Source organism: Cetorhinus maximus, chromosome 2 (assembly GCF_964194155.1).
Source record: "Cetorhinus maximus chromosome 2, sCetMax3.hap1.1, whole genome shotgun sequence".
In the NCBI taxonomy this organism is placed as follows: Eukaryota; Metazoa; Chordata; class Chondrichthyes; order Lamniformes; family Cetorhinidae; genus Cetorhinus; species Cetorhinus maximus.
The window spans coordinates 64,281,555-64,305,339 of NC_135880.1; the positions used below are offsets into that span (position 1 = coordinate 64,281,555).

The 23,785-nt window shown below is 44.8% G+C and overlaps 1 protein-coding gene across 1 annotated transcript in view; it reads right to left on the reverse strand.

Moving 5' to 3' along the window:
• The window catches only part of pcsk1 (proprotein convertase subtilisin/kexin type 1), a 131,883-nt gene that overhangs the window by 37,187 nt on the left and 70,911 nt on the right, over positions 1-23,785 (reverse strand). The window contains exons 7-9 of the mRNA XM_078565524.1: positions 21,178-21,350; positions 20,166-20,378; positions 12,024-12,124 (exon numbers count right to left, since the gene is read on the reverse strand). Coding sequence (XP_078421650.1) covers positions 12,024-12,124; positions 20,166-20,378; positions 21,178-21,350 — 487 coding nt within the window. The remainder of the gene's footprint in view (positions 1-12,023; positions 12,125-20,165; positions 20,379-21,177; positions 21,351-23,785) is intronic.

Here is a 23,785-nt window from a genome sequence, read left to right on the forward strand (position 1 = left end):
CTGGGAAACATGCCTGATCAGTGATGGGGTGGCCTCTGAATCGCCCGCTCTCACCTCAGACCTTCAGTAATCCGGGCGCCATATTTAAAGTGCGCCCCTGCACACAGCTAGCTCTCTCTAAAGGATCGGAAGCTGCTGCAAAGTCATGGCTGCCAAAGAGAGGAAACATGCTGCCCCCAAATTTAGTGATGCCTCCCTCGGGCACCTACTAGATGCAGTGGAGGCCCACTGTGAAGTCCTCTACCCCACTCTGGGCGAAGGCCAGCAAGCAAGGTTACCAATCCAGCATGGGAGACATTGGCAGCGGTGGTCAGTGCCAATGCCCTGCAAAAAGAGGGCAGCCAACCAGTGCCAAAAGAGGATGAATGATCTCCTCCATTCCACCAGGGTAAGTCACTCTCAACTTACACACTCACAAACCCACCACACATGCACAGGGATCTCACTCAATTCCAGTTCAAGGGACATCACCATTCACTCTCTCACACGCATCTTCATCTGCCCTGTGGATTGGTCCTCATCTCATCCATGGCACCATTCACCACCCACATATGCCAGGCATCTTTCTCATCTGGCCTGGCAGGCATCCTGCTTACACTCTCTCCATCTGTCTTCATGCAGGACAAGCTGGCACACAATGAAAGGGAGAGATTTCAGACTGGTGAAATAATATCTGACATCAAGGTCCTCACAGACTTTGAAAATAGAGTAACCTAGCTGGTCGGCGATGATCTGGAACGTTCCTGTGATGACGGTGAGGTCAGCGGTGCACAAGTGAGGATCCAGCAGTGCAACATCCATCAGACAAGCATGCTGTGAGTGAGTTCCCCTGTTCCACAGTCCCCTGCCATGCACTAATTATCTCTCCTTGCTTTCGCAGGCACATCTGAGAAGCAGCTGATGGGGTCCACGAGCCAGTTCCTCGACTCAAGCCCTGAAGACACCTTGTAACGCCCTAATTGAAGACACATCACAGCGCTCACCCACACCCTCCACTAGCGCAGAGACACACACCTCGGTGGGACCTCAGTGACCACATCGCACTGTCTGATCCACAGCATACAGCGACAGGGACTTTTCAGGTTACTGGCACTCGCATGACTGCTGGAAGCCAAGAATCTCCTGAGTTCGAGTCAGATGAGGGGCCTCTGGACTCGGTCATACCTCAGTTGCTGGAGCTGCAGGAAGGGTTGTCCACTGCACTCTTCAGATTGCAAGGCATGATGAAAGAGCCTGTTCACCTTCAGTCCAAGGTGATAACGTCCGCATGCCAACGCACCGAGGTCAACACTGGCAGGATGGCAGCCGCCATGGAGACCTTGGTCCAGGACATCGGTCCTGCACTGCTGCACGGGCTGAACTTCATTGCTGATGCCATAGTTGGTCTCCAACAGTGTCAATGCTAGAGGGGTGTGAGGCAGCTCGATCTCCCTCCAGCTTCCCTTTCTCCTCAAGGTGTCAGCCAAGGGCCATTGGGCACCCATAGGGAGGAGGAGGGAGGAGAATCAGCAGGTTCCCCTCCCTACTCCCCCACCCTCATGACCATCCACCCAGGTGACTCCAGGAGTGTCCGACCCATCCGAATCCCCTCTTCCTGTGACTCCAGCAGCTCCAGCTCCACAGGCCAAGGAGGGTGCCACTGTCACACAGCAGGATCCCGAAAGCAGGCCGGGGCCCTCCCGGTCTCACCCCTCCGGAGGACACCGGGCAAGGTCACCATAGACAGGATGTTGCAGTCAGCAGGCTGCCTCCACCTCCACTGTGGATGTCGGAGGAGCACCAAGGCGTAGTGGCAAGGTTAAGAAGGTTAAGAAGATGTAGCTGCACACCCTGGGCACAGATGTTAATCACTTGTACATACTGTTCACTATTGTAAACAAACTCCCAAGAATGTCTCCTTGCCTGTGTCTCCTTGTTCTGATGAGCAGTGTTCGTGTCACTCAGATGTGAAACCTTGGATCCTGCACAAGATAAAGGCAGGTGTCTCAGTCCAGAATGTCTTCCCTGTGCTCTGTGCAGCCTTCAGACAAAAGTGATGGTCCAGCCTCACACTCTTTGGACACATCACTATGCTGCACCTCGTTGGTGCTGGTCATTGCTGCCAGAATGTTTTGGGCAGGCACCACAGAGTTCCATCATTCTCTCTGTGTGCTCTCAGCACCTTTGAGGTGGGGCTGGCCCCCCATATCTTCAGCATCTGTGACTCGTGTCATCAGGTGCTTTTAAAGGTTCATGGCTGTGTCTGTTGATATGACTCTGATCACAGGGTGAAAGCGAGCTGCCCTCGGCCAAACAGGAACCAGACATTCATAGAGGCAATGTGAAGATCTATGGAGCGTCCTCACTGCATGTCGTCAGCATCCTCCTGGAATCAAACAACTATTAGGGCCTCCTCTGTGTCTCCATGACATGAGCCTGAATGCTGGGGGTATGTGCGTTGCCATCAGCCACACAGGAGTCAAACGTTCACAGATGCAAGGTGAGGATGTCAGGAATGTCCTCACCGCATCTTGTCAGCATCCTCCATGAACCTTGCGGCTATGAGGGCCTCCCGAGTCCACCTGCCTCGTCTGGCAGTGCGATGGCCTCATCGGCACATCCTCGCCTTCGAGGACCTCATCATTGTCACCCCTTCAACATCCTCCTCATCGGAGAATATGTGCAATTCCTCCATCTCCTCCTCAACCAGGTCCTCTCCCCACTGCAGCACCAGGTTGTGGGTCATGCAGCAAATGACGATGATGTGTGATACCCTCTGGGGACTAAGATAAAAGCAAAAAACTGCAGATGCTGGAAATCGAAAACGAAAACAAAAATACTTGGAAAAACTCAGCAGGTCTGGCAGCATCTGTGGAGAGGAGCACAGTTAACGTTTCGAGTCCGCATGACTCTTCAACAGAACTAAGGAAAAATAGAAAAGGGGTGAAATATAAGCTGGTTTAAGTGGGGGGTTGGGACAAGAGAGCTGGATAGAGGGCCAGTGATAGGTGGAGACAACCAAAAGATGTCACAGACAAAAGGACAAAGAGGTGTTGAAGGTGGTGATATTATCTAAAGGAATGTGCTAATTAAGGGTAGAAAGCAGGACAAGCAGGACAGCCCTAGTGGGGGTGGGGTGGGGTGAAGGAATCGAAAAAGGCTAAAAGGTAGAGATAAAACAATGGATGGAAATACATTTAAAAATAATGGAAATAGGTGGGAAAAGAAAAATCTATATAAATTATTGGAAAAAACAAAAAGGAGGGGGAAAAATCAGAAAGGGGGTGGGGATGGAGGAGAGAGTTCATGATCTAAAATTGTTGAACTCAATATTCAGTCCGAAATGCTGTAAAGTGCCTAGTCGGAAAATGAGGTGCTGTTCCTCCAGTTTGCGTTGAGCTTCACTGGAACAATGCAGCAAGCCAAGGACGGACATGTGGGCAAGAGAGCAGGGTGGAGTGTTGAAATGGCAAGCGACAGGGAGGTCTGGGTAATGCTTGCGGACAGAACGAAGGTGTTCTGCAAAGCGGTCACCCAGTCTGCGTTTGGTCTCTCCAATGTAGAGGAAACCGCATTGGGAGCAACCAATGCAGTAGACTAAGTTGAGGGAAGTACAGGTGAAATGCTGCTTCACTTGAAATGAATGTTTGGGCCCTTGGACAGTGAGGAGAGGGGAAGTATAGGGGCAGGTGTTGCATCTTCTGCGGTTGCATGGGAAGGTGCCGTGGGAGGGGGTTGAGGTGTAGGGGGTGATGGAGGAGTGGACCAGGGTGTCACGGAGGGAACGATCCCTATGGAATGCCACCAGGGGGGGTGAAGGGAAGATGTGTTTGGTGGTGTCATCATGCTGGAGTTGGCGGAAATGGCGGAGGATGATCCTTTGAATGCAGAGGCTGGTGGGGTGATAAGTGAGGACAACATGATAGGGTCCCCCTTGTCCTCACTTATCACCCTTGCAGAACACCTTTGTTCTGTCCACAAGCATTACCCAGACCTCCCTGTTGCTTGCCATTTCAACACTCCACCCTGCTCTCATGCCCACATGTCAGTCCTTGGCTTGCTGCATTGTTCCAGTGAAGCTCAACGCAAACTGGAGGAACAGCACCTCATCTTCCGACTAGGCACTTTACAGCCTTCTGGACTGAATATTGAGTTCAACAATTTTAGATCATGAATTCTCTCTTCCATCCCCACCCCCTTTCTAATTTTCCCCCTCCTTTTTGTTTTTTCTAATAATTTATATAGATTTTTCTTTTCCCACCTATTTCCATTATTTTTAAATGTATTTCCATCCATTGTTTTATCTTTACCTTTTAGCCTTTTTCGATTCCTTCACCCCACCCGACCCCCACTAGGGCTATCTGTATCTTGCTTGTCCTGCTTTCTACCCTTAATTAGCACATTCCTTTAGATAATATCACCACCTTCAACACCTCTTTGTCCTTTTGTCTGTGACATCTTTTGGTTGTCTCCACCTATCACTGGCCCTCTCTCCAGCTCTCTTGTCCCACCCCCCCACTTAAACCAGCTTATATTTCTATTCATGACCCCACCACTGAACATCAAGCCATTGTTTCCAGGACTGTTACTGACCTCATCTCCTCTGGAGATCTTCCTCCCACAGCTTCCAACCTGATAGTCGCCCAACCTCAGACGGCCCACTTCTACCTCCTACCCAAAATCCACAAACAGAACTGTCCCGGCAGACCGATCGTGTCAGCCTGTTCCTGCCTCACGGAACTCACTTCTCGTTATCTTGACTCCCTTCTCTCTCCCCTTGTCCAGTCCCTTCCCACCTACATCCGTGATTCCTCTGACACCTTACGTCACATCAACAATTTCCAGTTCCCTGGCCCCAACCGCTTCCTCTTCACCATGGACGTCCAATCCCTCTACACCTCCATCCCCCACCAGGATGGTCTGAGGGCCCTTAGCTTCTTCCTTGAACAGAGGCCTGAACAATCCCCATCCACCACTACTCTCCTCCGTCTGGCTGAACTTGTTCTTGCACTGAACAATTTCTCCTTTAACTCCTCTCACTTCCTCCAAATAAAAGGTGTGGCTATGGGTACCCGCATGGGCCCCAGCTATGCCTGATTACTTCGGTGCTGCTTCATGCTCTCGTCGGGACCTGGAAAAATTTATTAATTTTGCTTCCAATCTCCACCCCTCCAGCATTTTCACATGGTCCATCTCTGACACTTCTCTTCCCTTCCTTGACCTCTCTGTCTCAATTTCTGATGATAGACTGTCCACCAATATCCATTACAAGCCTACCGACTCCCACAGCTACCTCGACTACAGCTCCTCACACCCCGCTTCCTGTAAGGACTCCATCCCATTCTCTCAGTTCCTTCGCCTCCGTCGCATCTGTTCTGATGACGCTACCTTCAAAGACAGTCCCTCTGACATGTCCTCCTTCTTCCTGAACCGAGGTTTTCCACCCACGGTTGTTGACAGGGCCCTCAACCATGTCCGGCCCATCTCCCGCGCATCCGTCCTCACGCCTTCCCCTCCCTCCCAGAAACATGATAGGGTCCCCCTTGTCCTCACTTATCACCCCACCAGCCTCCGCATTCAAAGGATCATCCTCCGCCATTTCCGCCAACTCCAGCATGATGCCACCACCAAACACATCTTCCCTTCACCCACCCTGGCGGCATTCCGTAGGGATCGTTCCCTCCGGGACACCCTGGTCCACTCCTCCATCACCCCCTACTCCTCAACCCCCACCTATGGCACCTCCCCATGCCCACGCAGAAGATGCAACACCTGCCCCTTCACTTCCTCTCTCCTCACCGTCCAAGGGCCCAAACACTCCTTTCAAGTGAAGCAGCATTTCACTTGCATTTCCCCTAACTTAGTCTACTGCATTCGTTGCTCCCAATGCGGTCTCCTCTACATTGGAGAGACCAAACGCAAACTGGGCGACCGCTTTGCAGAACACCTGCGGTCTGTCCGCAAGAAAGACCCAAACCTCCCTGCCGCTTGCCATTTTAACACTCCACCCTGCTCTCTTGCCCACATGTCTGTCCTTGGCTTGCTGCATTGTTCCAGTGAAGCCCAACGCAAACTGGAGGAACAGCACCTCATCTTCCGACTAGGCACTTTACAGCCTTCCGGGCTGAATATTGAATTCAACAACTTTAGATCTTAAACTCCCTCCCCCCATCCCCACCCCATTTCTTCCCCCTCCCTTTTGTTTTTTTCAATAATTTATATAGATTTTTCTTTTCCCACCTATTTCCATTATTTTTAAATCTACAACTAATACCTTGTCAGTCTTTCCACCCCACCCCCACTAGAGCTGTACCTTGAGTGTCCTGCCATCCATTCTTAATTAGCACATTTTCTTAGATAATATCACCACCTTCAACACCTCTTTGATCCTTTTGTCTGTGACATCTTTTGATTATCTGCTCCTATCACTGCTTGCTTCTCCCTACAACCAACCCACCCTCAATTTCTCTCCCCCCGCCCCCCACCTTAAACCAGCTTATATTTCACCCCTCTCCTAACTATACTCAGTTCTGTTGAAGGGTCATGTGGACTCGAAACGTCGACTCTTTTCTTCTCCACTGATGCTGCCAGACCTGCTGAGTTTTTCCAGGTAATTCTGTTTTTGTTTTATATTTCACCCCTTTTCTATTTTTCCTTAGTTCTGCTGAAGAGTCATGCGGACTCAAAACGTTAACTGTGTTCCTCTCCGCAGATGCTGCCAGACCTGCTGAGTTTTTCCAGGTATTTTTGTTTTTGTTACCCTCTGGGGACTGTATTGCAGTGCTCCGCCAGACCTGTCGGGGCACCGGAACCTCATTTCCAAAATGCATATCGTTTGCTCCACCAAAGTCCGAGTTGCGGTATGAGTCCCGGTGTACCGTTGCTCTGCTGCAGTCTGAGGCCACCGCATGGGTGTCATCAGCCCCATCCTCTGTGGGTAATCCTTGTCCTCAAAGAGTGAACGTTGCAGCCTCTCTGGACCCTGTAAGATGTCAGGGACTTGAGACCTGTTGATTACGTAGGAGTTATAGACGCTCCCTGGGAATCGTGCGGAGGCCTGTAGGATGTGTTTGTGATGGTCGCAGACCAGCTGAACATTCAGTAAGTGGAAGCCCTTGCAGTTGACATAGTTGACTGCTTGTTGCTATGGAGACCTAAGCGCCACGTGAGTGCAGTCGATGGCACCCTGCACGCATGGAAAACCTGAGATCTGCGCAAATCCCAGCATATTTGCCTGATCGCGGGCGAAATGCACAGGTTCTGTGCCTTTGCGAGGATGGCATCCATGACCACCTAGATACACTTGTACATGGAGGCTTGCGAGATCCCACACAGGTCACCTGTGGAGCCCTGGATGTAGCAACTGTTTAAAAATTGAGCTCTGCGGTCAGTTTCATGGCCATTGGCAGTGGATGCCCTCCATGTCCCTGTGGCTCCAAATCCTACAGCAAGTGACATATGTGACGGACTAGTTCCCAGGACCTGTGGAGTCTTCGGCAACACTGGTTCTCGGTCACCTGCAGGAATGACAGGTGCTGTCTATAGATGCCAGGTCTAGTGAGACCGCTTTGAGTGACGGCTCTCTGTGGATCTTCAGCTGCATGCACAGCAGGCCCTGCTGCCCCTTCATCCTGAGAGAGGTGCTCCTCCCTTTGCCGAGCCAGGCGACTCTGTCGCTCTCTTCTCCTTCTCTGCTCCCTGTAAGCTATGAGGCATACCGCTAAATCACCAGGCTCCATGATCCTGATGTTATCCTCCTGCAGGATCAAAGAGAGAGACACGTGGGTTAGCATGGGTGCACTAAGAGTCTGTCTTGGTTAAGTCTGAAGGCCCTTTCACGCATGCAGGAGAGTGCGGCCAGCAGGTGGGTGGCCGTGTGTAGTGTGCTCATTGGCTGTCCGAAACCCTACCTACCTCCGCCCTACTCCACTTGACTGATTGGCATCCGCTTTGCCCATTGGACTGCATGCTGTGCTCTCAGCTCAGGCACAGACATTCTCCTAACCCACACTGCAAAGCTTCACTGTTAGCTTGAACCATAATCAATATTAGTCCAAACCGTAATAAAGACATTGTAAGGGGCTGTGAGTGCCTTCACCAGTGACTGCAAATTGGTCACAATTCGCAAGGGGATTGTACAACTTGCCCAGTTGGCCAGTTGCTCTGCTGCCCCCTAAAACGCACATTAATTTGCAGCCTGCACCCAAGGGGTGAAAAGTTCTGGAGCATTTGGTGGCACTTTCATGCTTTGTGTTGCTTGAGTGGGGAGAAAAGCTTCAGAGGCCCAACTCCAAGCATGTCAATGGAGCTGCAGCTGAACAGTTGCATCTGCGGAAGAATGCACACTTTTGATAAGCCTTTCCTAGCGCGTGGCTGCTTCCCTCACTCCCCACCTGCCCCCCGCCCCCCGCCATGTGCTTGAGTATTTCCTTCAGTCTGTGCTGCCTCGCCCTCCACCCACCCCACACCCCCGGTCTGACCCTCACTGGAGCCCTTGCCCCAGCACCGCACTGAAACTCAGCCAGGGAAAAACGACTTGCCTGTGACCCCGTGAATGCACAGTGCCACTTTCTTGATGTCCTACAGGTGATCTTTGCAAGTGTTGCACAAGGTTATGTGCGCTCACCTCCAAGTTCCCCTTGAAGTTCAGGTTGCCAGGTGCACGCCTTTTAAAGGTAGTCGTGAAGCACGCTGTTCTGAATTCATGCCATTGTGGGTGGTAACTTTGACATGGGCGGATGATTCCGGTGAGCAGGGTTTATAATTAGGTGCAAATGTACTGAAATGATGTTCCCAACATGCGGTAGTGGGAAACACGGCCTGTCATTGAAGGGTGGAGCGGGCGATCGCAAACTGATTTCATGACAGTGTAAATCCTCTTTTTGGCCTTCTTGCCATATTGTGTTCCCTCACCCTATCCGCCATGATGCCCGACGCCAACGGGACCGGAAAATTCTGGCCTAACTTTATCGAGAGATGTCTTACCGTGGCTTCATCTTGCCATGAGGTCTACAAGAGAGAGTAAGATCACTTCCTGTGATATGTATACTGTGTTTCTTTAGCATATCACACAGTTAGAAGTAATCCCTTACACTACAGTAACCATCAGGATGTTGATGGTTGTCGGATTCAGCACTGGTACTGCCGTTGAAAGTCAAAGGGAGCCGGTTACATTTACACTTGTTGGAAATGTTGAATGCCTGATACTTCTGTGGCGCAAATTTTACTTGCCTCTTATCAGCCTAAGCCTGAATATTATCCAACTCTTGCTGCATGCTTCAAAATTTGAGGAGTCATGTTTGCAACTGAATTGTGGAATCATCAACAAACATCCTCACTTCTGACCTGATGATGGGAGGAAGGTCATTGTTGAAGCAGTTGAGGATGGTTTGGCTGAGGACACTACCCTGAGGGACTCCTGCAGTGATGTCCTGGGGCTGAGATAATTGGCCTCCAGCAACTGCAAACATCTTCCTTTGTGCTAGGTGTAACTCCAAACAATGGAGAGTTTTCCACCTGAGAGCCATTGACTTCGTTTTTGCAAGTGCTCTTTGATGTCAAACTTGGTCAAACACTGCCATGATGTCCTTGGCAGTCGCTCTCACTCCCCTCAGGAGTGCCGCTCTTTTGCCCATGTTTAACCTGATGCTATGAGGCTTTATTGGATCTGGGGTTAATGTTGAGGACTCCCAGGGCCACTCCCTCCCGAATATATACCACTGTGCTGCCACCTTGGTGGGTCTCTCCTGTTGGTGGTACAGGACATACCCAGGTATGCTGATGGAGGAGTATGGGATATTGGCTGTAAGGTTTGTTTTGGTGAGTGTGACTATGACAGACTATTGTTTGGCAAGGCTGTGGGACTGCTCGCATAATTTTGGCCCAAGTGCTTAGATGTCAGTGAGGAAGAATCTGCACAGTCAACTGCATAGCGTGTGCCTTTGTCGTTTCCAGTGCCTAGGACAATACTGGGTGGGGTGTCCTACTTTATTCTTTTTCAAACTTGTCTGTAGTGGTTTGATATAACTGAGTGGCTTGCTAAGGCATTCCAGAGAGCAGTTAAGAGTCAACCCCATTGCTGTAGGCCTGGAGTCACATGTAGGCCAGACCAGGTAAGGATGGTGGATTTCCTTCCCTAAAGGACATCAGAGAACCAGATGAGTTTTTATGACAATCTGAAAGTTTTATGATTAGCATTATTGAGACTAGGTTTCTATTCCAGATTTTATTAACTAAATTTAAATTCATCCACCTGCCATGGTGAGATTTGAACTTATGTCTCCAGAGCATTAGACTGGATCTCTGGCTTACTATTAACAGTACCACTACCCTACCATTCCTGCGATGCTATAGACATTGTTACAGTCAGGGTTGCTGGTTGTGGTACCAGTTCAACTTTGGCTAAAAACTGAGAATTTCTATCAATTTTTGAAGTAAGAAAATGACAAACTGCCACAGTATAGTGGAAGTTGCCTTTAACTTGCTTGGATCTTGCTCACAGGCAGTCATCATTGAGATTTGGAGATAGGCTACATCCTTGTAGCCCAATTCCCTGACCTACACTCCTGTGATTCCTCACAGAATCATTCCTTGCGTGCAGGACAAACCATCATGGATATTCTTCATTTTCCTCAGATTATAGATCTTGGTAAGCTTTATGCTCTCTGGCTTTATTCTCATCAATAAATAATCACTGAATAGCATCTGGGCTAATGATTGCTTTAAGTATTGGTGTTGGCAGTTGGTGCTGTAGTGAATGTTCCTCTGTGGCTGAATCTTCAGGAACACAGGATTCTCCATGTCTGTGAAGGGAACAGATGGAATATTATTAGTAACTAAGCTCACTCATCTATATAGCGATTAGATTTTCATTCCTTTAGCCATGAAGTGTGCGACATCTGTGTGTGTGTGTGTGTGTGTGTGTGCGTGCGTGTATGTTTGTGTGTGTGCAGACAGTATACAAGTTGGAAACATTATATGATTAATATAATGTGTACCTGGTGGTCTGTGAACCCCTTTAACCTCCTGAGCACCATTGCCTTCCAGAGCATCCTTCCTACTACATATGCAACGTACTGCTCATCTGCTGTCAGAAAAGTCACCAGGAATGGTACACCATCAATTTCATTCCTTGTCCTTCCATGCGATGAAGCAATAATCAAGGTTTTGAGTAAAAGCCATTTACAGCAAAGAAGGAGGCCATCCATCCTAGTAAGTCCATGCCAGCTCTCCCATTCTCCCGCTTGATCCTCAAAGGTTTTTTTTCCTTCAAAAGCCCATTAATTTTCTTTTTGAAATAATTGATTGTTTCTGCTTCCACCACCCTTGTTAAGAGAGGCTAATGCGTGACGCATGACTATTTCCTTAATTCCTTTGCCTTATCTTGATGCAGTTTCTCCTTTTCAAATCACGAAAGATTTTCTGGAGACTTCTTCCAAGACCCTCACAGCTGTCAACCTCAAGATGAACTATACAGTGACAACTATTTGGGTTACATCTCCAGCAGAAAATATTTACTCTTTTTTTCAAAGTAAAAGTTTCTAATCAGGATTCCACTGTCTCAGCTCGTATTACAAGCTTCCTCATTTTTTTTGTGCCACTTTGAAAGTTTATCATACTCCACTACTGGATGAATATTTGTCATTTATATTGGTTAAGTGGCAACTTATCTGCTTGAAAAATTGGAAGGCACCATTATTATAAGTTGGTTTCCTTTTGTTCCTATCTACAGTTTTGTATAGCATAACATTGCAGAAAATGGCACATATCTGCCACTCTGTTTGTTAAAATCACTGTAAGGGTAGCGAGTGAAACCTTTATTCACAAAAAATAAAGAAATTATGTCCCAAGTATACACCTTCAAAGCATTGAAAACATTTTCATGTACCCGTCCAATGGATCAACTATGTGCCATATCACAAGCTTTGTTGGAACCACCCTTCATAGGGACAATAAGGCAGTGTAAAAGTTATAAATGTGGCTTTTAAAATATCTCAAGCTAATCAAGTTTTCCATTTCAAAGGAACTATTCTACTCTGACATACTTTTCTTCGAGAGCAAGGGCAATAATTCCTGCGGCCAATGGGGCTGATGCTGAGGTCCCAGTGTGAGTCTCGGTGCAGTCATTGTGAAGATCAGCACTTGTCTGAAAAATGAAAAGAAACAAGATTGTCAGCATTGCCTTGTAAGCTGTGTAGTGACATGTTACTAAATCATGTTGCATTCTAAATAAACTTATGATATGCATATGCTGGAATATATTGACAAATTTATAAAATTTGAATGGACTGTAAATTCTCACACACATAAATACTGTTGTTTTCAAAAATGTATTATTATTTATTTCTTGATAGATTACATTGTTTATCAGGGACTGAGTCTTGAGCTCCAACACTGTCAGGAGCAGGGAACATAAGAACATAGGAACAGGAGAAGGCCATTCAGTCCATCAAGTCTGCTCCATCATCCAATACGATCATGACTGATCGAACACTTCAATGCCTTTTACCCATACTATCCGCATAACCCTTTACATTATTGTTAATGAGAAATCTAGACCTTAAACATACTCAATGACTGAGCTTCCACAAGCCTCTGGGGTTGAGAATCCAAAGATTCACAACCTTCTCAGTAAAGAAATTTCCTCTCATCTCAGTCCAAACTGGCTTCCCCCTTATTTTGAAATTGTGTCCCCTGATTCTAGACTCCCCAACCAGGGGAAACATTTTACCTGCATCTACCCTGTCTATTCCTTTAAGTATTTTGTAGGTGTCAATGAGATTACCTCTCATTCTTCGAAACTCTAGAGAATACAGGCCCAGTTTCCCCAACCTCTCTTCAAAAGACAGTCCCGCCGACCCTGGAACAAGCCTGGTGAACCTTCGTTGCACTCCCTCTATGGCTATAATATCTTTCTGAGGTAAGGGGACCAAAACTGTACACAGTACTCCAGGTGCAGTCTATCCAAGCTTCTATACAATTGAAGCAAGACTTCACTACTCCTATACTCAAATCCTCTTGCCTCCTCATTTGCTAAGTGGTGATCTGTAACCATGAACTGCCATTGCCTCTTCAATAACATTTATTGGAGTTGATGAAAAAATAGACAGAGACCAATGAACTGTGGTGTAAACTTGTTAGTATTATTGTGCATCTTCTAAAATCTTAATTTTCTATATTAAAAAAACACTTATGTACAATTACTTTTGCTGGAATAAAACATTTCAATGTTAGGATCTGTTTGTAATGGGCAATGAGCAGTCCAGAGTGTGCCTCCTGTACTCCAGCAGCATTGTAGCCTCATGGGCCTCACTTAAAATCATTTTGAACTCTTTGTGAGCCCAGTATTCTTAGACTGTCTCATGAGGTGTTTGGGTAAGGAGTAGGCCTTGGACTTCTGGCTTGATAGTATGGGTCAATAGCCAATGTTCATCAGTGCTAGAAGCACAACAATCATTTATCAACTCCCTTGAACGTATTTACATGACATCATTACATTGCAATTTACTCTTAAGTAGCTTCACCTTAACTTCTGAGAGTATCTATATAATCTGATTTTTTTTAAAGAAAAGCTTATTAAAACCTTAGATGCCAATGTGAGAAAATGAAACATTTCTGACATCAAGCCTCCACTCATAACATCAAACATTCCCACTTCAGATTCAGCATGGTCAAATGGATAACTTACTTTGGAAAGGCATTTTTTACGCAAGCCAACTTTTGTGTCCCTTCTGGGTATGAGTATTAAGTATAGTAGTATAAGTGTAGCTAAATAAAGAACAGTTTTGTGCTGCAGATACATTTCTATGAGAGACTATCCAAAGCTATTTCACCAGCTGTAAACAGGAATATTTTGACCCATTTCCCTGGATTGGATTGGAACTGAGGTCCCAAGGTAAAAGAACTTAGGGGTGCAACTTCCACTTTAGGTGCAATTGGCAATCAGGTCACAAATTGAATGCAGAATTGCACTAGTTTTCTGTATTGAATTTTTATTCTAGTTTCTGCTCACATTAACTTGCATATCAACAAAAGCAAAATCTTGCAAAATCAGCACAATGTAACCGTGTTTTAGAATGTCATTTTTAAATAGTTTTCTTACATTAAAAAATATTCATTGACATATTTAAGAGCAGTTTTATTAATACTGCTGAAACTAGCTTTATCACGAACAATAAGCATTTTTAATCAGGATATCTAGTCCACCACCTTTTAATTTATCCTTTCATGGGATGTGGACATCACTGGCAAGGCCAGCATTTGTTGCCCATCCCTAATTACCCTTGAACTGAGTGACATCTGGCCATTTCAGAGGGTAGTTAAGAGTCAACCACATTACTGTGGTTCTGGAGTCACATGTAGACCAGGACAGGTAAGGATGACAGATTTCCTTCCCTAAAGGACAATAGTGAACCAGTTGGGTTTTACATCAATCAATGATAGTTTCATGGTCGATTGCTGAAACTAGCTTTCAATTCCAGATTTTTGTTAATTGAATGTAAATTCCATCAACTGCTATGGTGGGCCTAGGCCTCTGGATTACTAGTTCCTGTGACATTACCACTATGCCACCATCTCCCACAAATAACTCCCGCAAATAACTTAATTTTAAATAACTGAAAATGATTTTAACAAACTAAAAGAAACATTTACGGTTTCATTGGTGTATATAGTCGGTTTCTCGGTAAATTAAATATTTGTAATATTTAGAAGTTTTTATAAAGTTCCTATTACTGCCCTTATGCCAAACACAACCAACTTAATTTTAAGAGCCTCCTCGAAGGCCAGCAAATGAGCACAATGAGCAGAAACTTGCCATGGTTATTAATTTAAACTGGGGATGGAATTTAATGAGGGCAGTGGAGGGGCCCAGCGTCCTCTACCAAAACTGGCAGCACCCAGCCAATCCAATCTCTGGAAGCCTTGAGGGAATGAAGTCCCTAATTGGCAGTGAGAACCCTGACACCAGGGCCCTCAGCTGCAGTGGGGATATTTAATTGCTGCACTTCCCCCAGCAATACCAACCCCAAGAGATTTTTTTTTATTCATTCATAGAATGTGGGCTTCGCTGGCTGAGCCAGCATTTATTGTCCATCCCTAGTTGCCCTTGAGAAGGTGGTGGTGAGCTGTCTTTTTGAACCGCTGCAGTCCATGTGGTGTAGGTACACCCACAGTGCTGTTAGGGAGGGAGTTCCAGGATTTTGACCCAGCAACAGTGAAGGAACAATGATATATTGTCTCACCCGGGTCTCTATTTCGCGAATTAAACCTGAACCTCTGCATCATGGCTGAGGGCTTGAGATTGTTTAGTGTGTGCTGTGAAAGAGGACACTATTCAGAAAAGATTATTGTCTGAAGGGAATCTGGATTTCAAGAAGGCGCTAGAGATAGCACTGGCCATGGAAAGCGCTGTAAGAGATTCACAAGCAATACAGGGTGCGCAAAATGGTCCTGTCCTCCACATCGGACAGGAAACCTCAACTGAAAAGGATGCAAAAAAGCATGTCTCTGCCGAGAAGCGGGAAACTGCCCTCGCTAGACGAAGAACAAAAAAATAACTTAGAGTTTGAAGAATGATTTTAATAGAGATGGAAACAATCAGTCTTTTAATGATTGGCAGTTTAAAAAAATCGAATGCTACTATTATCACAGAAATGGACACATAATGAGGCAATTCAAGGAAAGATTCAAGCAGGCTTATAAATAAAAGAAGAAGCCCAATGAAATCTACAATGTAGAAAAGAGTGAAACAACAAATTCTGACATTTACTCCCTGTTTAATCTGAAAGTTGGAAAGACAGAACCAATATTTGTCACAGTGAAAGTAAATGGCAAATCTGTTAGAATGGAAGTGGACACGGGAGCTTCCACTACCGTAATTGGGGAACATACTTACAGATATTTTAATCATGGTGATCATCAATTAAGTTTGGAATGAACAGCTGCAAGATAAAAACTTATACAGATGAAGACATTCAAGTAAAAGGCATAAGCAGAGTAACTGTCCATTATGGAAGCCAATCAGCAAAGCTACCAGTGTTAATATTGAGGGGCTGAGGACCAAGCCTTCTCGAGCGAAATTAGCTAAGGGAAATTAACCTTGATTGGCCACTGAGATTCCAAAGGGAAGCTGGAAGCATTCCTGTTTTGAAAAAGGAGTGTGTAAGGATTCAACAACCTCAAGAAATACCAAAGCCTGGAAGAACGGCAGAAAGAGTTCAAAGAGACCCTGTTTGATGACAGAGTTCGAGACGTGGTGAGCAACCTTAGAAGGGAAAAAGAAAACCTGCTGAAAGACCTTCACACGCTACAAGATTCCTGCAGGTCAAAGTTTGTAATTCTGGAAAAGTACAAAGATAAACAGAAAGAATTCAGCACTTCTCTGAACAAGCTGAAAAATGAGTTGGCAGAGAAGACACAACAATGCTCAATTTTCCAGGGGGCAGCTAACAAATACAAAAAAGAGATGGAAGAGGTGAAGAATCAGCTAAATGAAGCCAAAGATGCTTTGGAACCAAAAGTCGCAGAATTTTCCAAGAAGCAGACAGATCATGAAATTTTGGGAGACTCAGCCGCTGAGCTCAGACAAGCTGAGCTTGCATGTGAGAGAAGTCTGGCCAATAGTGAAGTCAAAAAGCAGGCCAAGATTGAAGTCTGCATTAGAAAGAAGGCGGCACATAGAAAGATGATAGATAGAAAGGAGGTGAAGTCACCAATGTCGGGCGCTACAATTGAGAAACTATGTCAGAGTTTTGCTATTCATGGACTACCAGAAGTAGTCATTTCTGATAATGGTACGGCATTTACAAAAGCTGAGTTTCAACGGTTTATCACCCACAACAGTATCATTTATGTAAAAATTGCACCATACCATCCTTCCTCAAACGGACTGGCTGAAAGGGCAGTTCAAATTTTCAAGGCAGGGATGAAAAAGCTAACTGGTGATTCCTTGGCAACCAAGCTAGCACGCTTTCTTTTTCATTACAGAACCCTCACAGAACAACAGATGTCACACCTGCGGAGTTATTGTTGAAATGCTGTCTCAGGACAAGATTGAGCTTAATAATGCTAAATTTAGAGGGGAAGGTGGAAAGGAGTCAGGGAAGCCAGAAAACTGTGCACAGCTGGCATAGTTGCAAGAGGGAATTTACCATGGGAGAGTCGGTGTTAGGGGAAAATTAAAAATGCTAAAAGAGAACACTGTAAGAATTTACTGAAGAGCATATAAAATCTCCAGGCAGACATGGCTGCTAAGCTTATTAAGAGTTGACGATTACCAGATGAACATTGCACAGCCTTGAGAGTCAGGTTGAAGACACAAGGAGGACATAACATAGATTATGTGTACTCCCCTCTCACATAGGGAAGGGCTAGATGGTTTTAGCTTAGATGTGGGAAGACATACAATGGACAAAGAGGGGGCTTTGATGAAACACAAGCTGTCTTGAGCTGTGAGAACCAAGGACTTTGTGTATGTGTTTTAATTTTGATTGGATAATATAATTATGTTTAAACCCTTTAGAATAATTGGTTAGCAAAATCGCATGTTTATGTACTCAATAGGATAGTTTTAACATGGTACCTGTGTGTCGGATACCGATTGGATGTATTCAAATGTACTCAAGTGTGTTATGATAAGAAAAAGTACAAAAGTAATGAAATGTAATCAATCTGGGAGCTGGGTCTTCATTCTTAGGAATGATTGTGACTCCCTTGCATATGCTTGAATAAAACCAGTTAAAGGAAGCCTGAGTCTCTGTGGTCGCTATGTGATCGGGGATTGTAATTTCTCCTCTTCAACTGGCCTATGTGGTAGTTGCTGGATAGGAGGGAATACCGTCTTCACCGGTACACATGAAAAACTTCGGGGAAGGACCGAAGTGGTTACCAGGCGAAATAAGTGTGGTGACTGGACGTCTATCTTACCACATGGAGGTGGAATGCCGGATCATCCGTAAACGTGTGGACCATTTAAGGAAGAGACAGGCAAATCATCAAGATATGGTTCCATCAGTGACCATGACTAGGTCTCCGTGTCCTGTTAAAGATATTCAACCCAGGACTGCCGTGTCTGATGTTCCTGTAAGAGTTGAGGATACAGAACTGCAAGTGCCCACTGAAGCACCTGATGTTCAGGCAGCTCTGGAAAAGGAGGTTCCTGACAAAGAATCTGAAGTTTTGGAGCTGCGATGTTCCACACATATCAGGAAGCCACCTGAAAGACTGAACTTGTAAATTCCCTACCCTGTGTAAATATTATGTTGTCTTGAAAAATATGTACTTGTAAATATAATATGTATAGCTAAGTTAAAGGGGGAGGAATGTAGTAATTATGGTTTTATTTATTTTGTAATGTACTTTTAAGAATAATACTTGTTAGGAAAGATGACATGAACTGTAACCAATAGGAGAGTAGCGCGGGCTATGTCAGGATAGAGTTGGAGTTGAAAGCACACGTGTAGCTGCTGCTGAGTATATTGTAAATAAACTTAATGTTTCCAATCAAGAAGCATATGCAGATTAACTCTATTACTAATAGTACAACTTGGCCACCCTACAACATTAAACCTGTGTAAAATATTGCGGAACTCAATTGCGCTGAATAAAATTTGCACTTGAAATTCCTCAATCCTTTGCGTTGGCTTGGCCAATTTTGGGTATAATACGCTGGAAAAGTCAGCAGCCTAGCAGAAACTGTACCCCATAAATCTATTGCACTACAGGGAGAGGATTCTGACTACACAGAGACACATAGATCTTACAAAACAGAAACAGGTCATTCCTGTTGGTGTTTACTCTCCACTTGAGCAAATAGTCCTAATGAGATATGCTCACCCTGTTCTGATAACCTTTCAACCCCCTTTTGTGTCATCCACCTATTCAGTCTAGCCTTGAATGTTGATATATTTTCTACTTCAATCACTATCTATGGAAATAAATTCCACAGCCTCAGAACTGTCCAAAAGGAAGTTTCTCCTGATCTCTGTTCCAAATCTCTTAAACTTAATTTTGCATCTATGGCCCTTCATTACAAAGCTCTCCAATTTTGGAAACAATTTGCTTCTATTTACCCTGTCCCATCCTTTCATCGTTTTAAACTCCTCTGTCACATTACCTCCTAATTCGCATTATTGCAATGAGAAGAAGTTCTAATTTTTCAAGTCTATCTTCATGGAGTGAAATTTTATTCCAGGGATGGGAACTTGCGTGGGGATCAGAACTGGGTCCTGACCCCGCTGGCATTTCCCAGACACATCCACTGTTATTTTTAATGGAATGGCCAATTAAAGTCCTGGGAACGGGCTTGCCAATGGGAGACACTCCAGCACTAACCATCAGCAGCCCCATCAGCTGAGGTGGAAGCTATTGATCTAAAGATGCAGACAGAGAGAGAGAAGGCCACGTAAATGTTTTTATATTTTTAAAACCATCGTAGCCACCTGGTCGTGATCTCCACAGGATGGTCAACAGTCACAGCTATGGCCCAGTAGCCATTATGAGTGTGGGGATGTCCCTTCCAGGTTCAAGGGCACCCCCTCGACTTTCCAACCTCAGCCCACCATGTTAACCCGGGCATGTTTCCGGCCAATGTGGGCTGTCTGCGTGCTGACTGAAAATCCCAGTTGAAACGGGAACAGGGCCTTTAATAAACTTTCTGACATTAATTAAGTCTGAAGTGGCTACCTGGCATTTTCCAGCAGGCTGCTGTTCGTGACCTGACCCAGTGTCTCTGAGAAAGGCTTGGGGTTGGTATTATGGCACCACACTAACATGATGGCTGGCAGCATCAAGCTGTAGGCCCACCTATCCCCAAACCTGACCCTCTTTGAAAAATATCAGGAAGAATTCCAATGAATCTGCCCATTACTCTCTCTAAAATCTTAATATCCTTCTTACAGTGCTCCAACTGAAGTCTTAATAAGGTTTAATTGAACTCATTATTACTTCTTGTCTTTTATATTCCATATCTCTTTTGATAAAATCTAGAGTTCCATCACTGGACTTCAACATCTGAGAGTTTCCATGTGACTTAATAATGTTGCCTGATAACTGTCATAATGTAAACCACAGACTTCATACCAGTACCAGAGTGAATCAAACAAGTGATTCTAGATTTATGTATTTGTAGATTTTGTTCAACCACAACACAATAAATGAGGAGCAAGCCTCCAGTGACAGATACTTACAATTCTTTGATCTGTGTAGTCCCCACTGCTGTAAGCTGTAGCCAGGGTTGAAGAACATTTTTCTGCATACCACGGAGACAGCCCTTGCTGTGATGCACTGCTTATAGATACTGTATAGATGCTATCTGTATACCCATCACAGTCACAGTTATCACCTTGACGACCACCGTTCCCAGATGCCCAGACAAAAACAGACCCTTTTCCTCCTCTACCCTGAAAATATATAATTTTAGAGTGAATATCATTAGAAAGAAGCACATTATATCATTGAACCAGAATAATTTATGGTGTTGAAGGAGGCCATTTGGCCCATCATCTCTGTGTTGTTGCTTTACTAGAGCAATCCATATTAATCCAAATGCCATGCTGTCTCCCAATAGCCTTATATTTTCCTGTACTGCAAATGTATATCCAATTTCCCTTGAAAAGTGAAAGGCAACTGATAGAAGAATCTCCACCGCAACCATTCCCTCTGACAAAGCAGTTCATGCTCAACAATCCTCTCTGTGAAGAATTTTCACTCTGTGGCAATTTTAAATTGATGACCCCTCATCACTAACATCTCGATCAGAGGAACTAGTCTTTTCATATTTAAACTATCTAACCTCTTCAAAATTGAAAAACCACCATTAAACCTTCTCTTAGCCTTCTCTGCTCCAGTGAACATCGTCCAAGAATTTCAAGTCACTCCTCAAAATTATTTAATACCTCCACAATACCTTCATCATCCACAGGTTCTCTCCTTCATTCCTCGCTCTTGAAATATTGTCTTTACTTTTTATTTGTTTATAAAAGCCCTTAAAAGCCCTAGTAGAGCGATGTGGCTATACTAATAAAGGTAATATAAATCTATCCTCTCTTCTGTGGACAATCACAACTGCATAAAAGGCTTATTAGATAATATTTAACTATTATATCTATTCTTGTTCAGTTTTGAGGAGGTGCACCAAGGCTGAAAATTGGAAAACCTTCAGCATTCCTATACCAGTATAAGATGGTCTATGATACTCACCTTCTGAATGCCATGTTCAAATGCTTTTTGTGCAAGTCTACCAGGACCTTCCACAGTCTTTCCATCATCATTTGGACCCCAGCTTGCACTATAAATATCCACATGCTGTGGGTTGAACCCAATTGAAGTGGCTTCAATTGCGTCAGTTACTATTCCATCCAGCATTCTGATGCCTGCAGGAAAGTGCAGATGTCAAAATTAGTGAACTAGTGATATTAGCCTGAAATTTATCTTTAATTAAAATACATCAGTTTATGTGGAAAATTCACCAGCCATAAACTGCTAATAAGACATGAGCTGGAGAGCAGAATATTCAAGCAATATTCAACCTGTAAGAGTTTGAAATTATAACAATATCATCAGATAAACCTTTGTCCAACCCAGCACATTTTAAAAGTTTATGCTTTTAGCAGTTAAGTGTCACTACAGAGCTTTGAAACTTCAACATCCTGTGTTATAGAGTGATAATTGTAAGTTTACGTCCAGAATGCCAATCGTGACAAGTTCCTGTTCTCAGCCATATGATGGTAGGTGTTTGCCCTCATGAAAGGAGGAAAATTGGAGAGAGAGAGAGTTACGCTGGACACTGCCAAGTGATTCACTGCAATCAACTTAATGGCAGCAGCCTGGGAGTGGATCACCTGTCTAAGGGGGTGGTGGAGTAGATAGAGTATAAAATAACTTACAAATAGATAGTTCGTTCTCTTCTAGTAAAGTACTTATAAATCTGGAAATTACTCAGCAATGTTAGTGTACAAATGTATATTATGTTTATCACCTTAAGCACTATGAGATGTTTTACTATTTATGGCACTATATAAATGCAAGCTGTGGAAGGAGGCTTTGTGGCTCAGTAGGTATTGCCCCTACCTCAGGAGCACTAGGTTCAAGCCCCACTCCAGGACTTGTTAGCCATGGAAAGAGTGTTCAAACAGACTGATAATCAGCTTACTACTTCTTCCAGTAGTTTCCCCACTACCCCCCAAAACAGAAAAAATGTGTGAAGATGACAAATGTAAGCTGTTGTTGCTTCCATCACATTCATGGGATCAGAGGGTTGGCTATGAAGCCTAAATTAGGCCCATACTCTGTGTAGTATAGAAGAATGAGAAGTGGTCTCCTTGGAAGATCAGTCATGATTGTATAGAATGGAGCAGGCCTGATGGGCCATATGGTCATCTCCTGCTCCTGTTTATTATGTTCTTATTCTTTTCTCAGCTATTTTAAGTGAGATGTTAAACCATTACAATACTGGTAAGTCTACTAATGTTTATTATTTTCCATGGGTGACTACAGTGTTTAAAAGATATTGTGCATGCAAATGTTGTACGGGGGTAAATTAGCATAATGGTTTATGTTACTGGACTACAAATCCAAAGTTCAAATCCCAGCATAGAAGCTGAGGAATTTAAATTCAGTTAATTAAATAGAAATCTAGGGCAACACTTTCCCCCCTTTGCGGGGGGAAGTGCGGGCGCGAGCGGGCGGGCTTTCAATCAGCGCCCTCGGTCGGGGGCGCGCTGCCATTTTACGTGGGTGGGCCAATTAAGGCCCACCCAGCGTGACGTGCATCAGGAAGCGCTATGTGCTCCCTGTGCGGGCGGGATTCCCTCAGCAGGGAGTACGCTCTTTTGTGCGCATGCGTGCGAAAGAGCGCACAGATCTCCCTGAGGCAAAGTGCTGCCTCAGGGAGATCAGCTCCGATTTAAAACTTTGAATAAAGATTAGAAAAAAAATTCCCTGCCATGTCCCCTCATGTGACACTGTCACATGAATTGGGACAAACCCATAACTTTTATTGTAAAATATTCTGTATTTTTAAAATCACTCATGAAACCTCATCCCGCCCGTGGATGAGGTTTCATGTTTTTTCACAGGCCCGCCTGGGCTCCCAGCCTGCCCGCCAACCTTAAGGATGGACAGGCAGGTCTATTAATGAGTTCAATTGGTTTTTTAATGGCCTTAATAGGCTGTTGACAGGTCGGTGGGCGCACAGCCGAGTCGGATGCTCGCCTGCCAAACTGACAATCTAAATGATGCGGGGTGACATCGGGATGCACACCTGACGCACGCCCGACGTATCCCCGCGTCATTTTATGCATCGGCGAGTGGGCCCCGCCCCTGCTCGCCGACGGAAGATGCTGGCCCTAGTTTCAGTAAGGGTGACCATGTAACTGCCGGACTGTTGTTAAAAATCCATCTGCTTCAATAATGTCCTTTAGGGAAGTAAATCTCTCATCTTTATCTGATCTGGTCTATATGTGGTTACCGTTCTACAGCAATGTGGTTGGCTTTTCACAATACCCTGAAATGGCCTAACAAGTTATTCAGTTATCAAGAAGGTGGCCATTAGGGATGGGCAATAAATGCTGACTTACCAGAAATGTCCACATCACATAAATGAGTAAAAACAAAGTTACAGGTAGAAAATTTACAGGCACCAATTTGAATTATTGCACTGTTAGTTAGTCAGATGTAGTACAATAATCTTTAAATTGTTGCTAAACACGTTTATCAGAAACAATTGTTACTGTACAAGGTGACAAAATACATGTATTGCTTAGTTCTTCCGACTGTTACAATCCCTGCTGGGAAACTGGAAACCAAA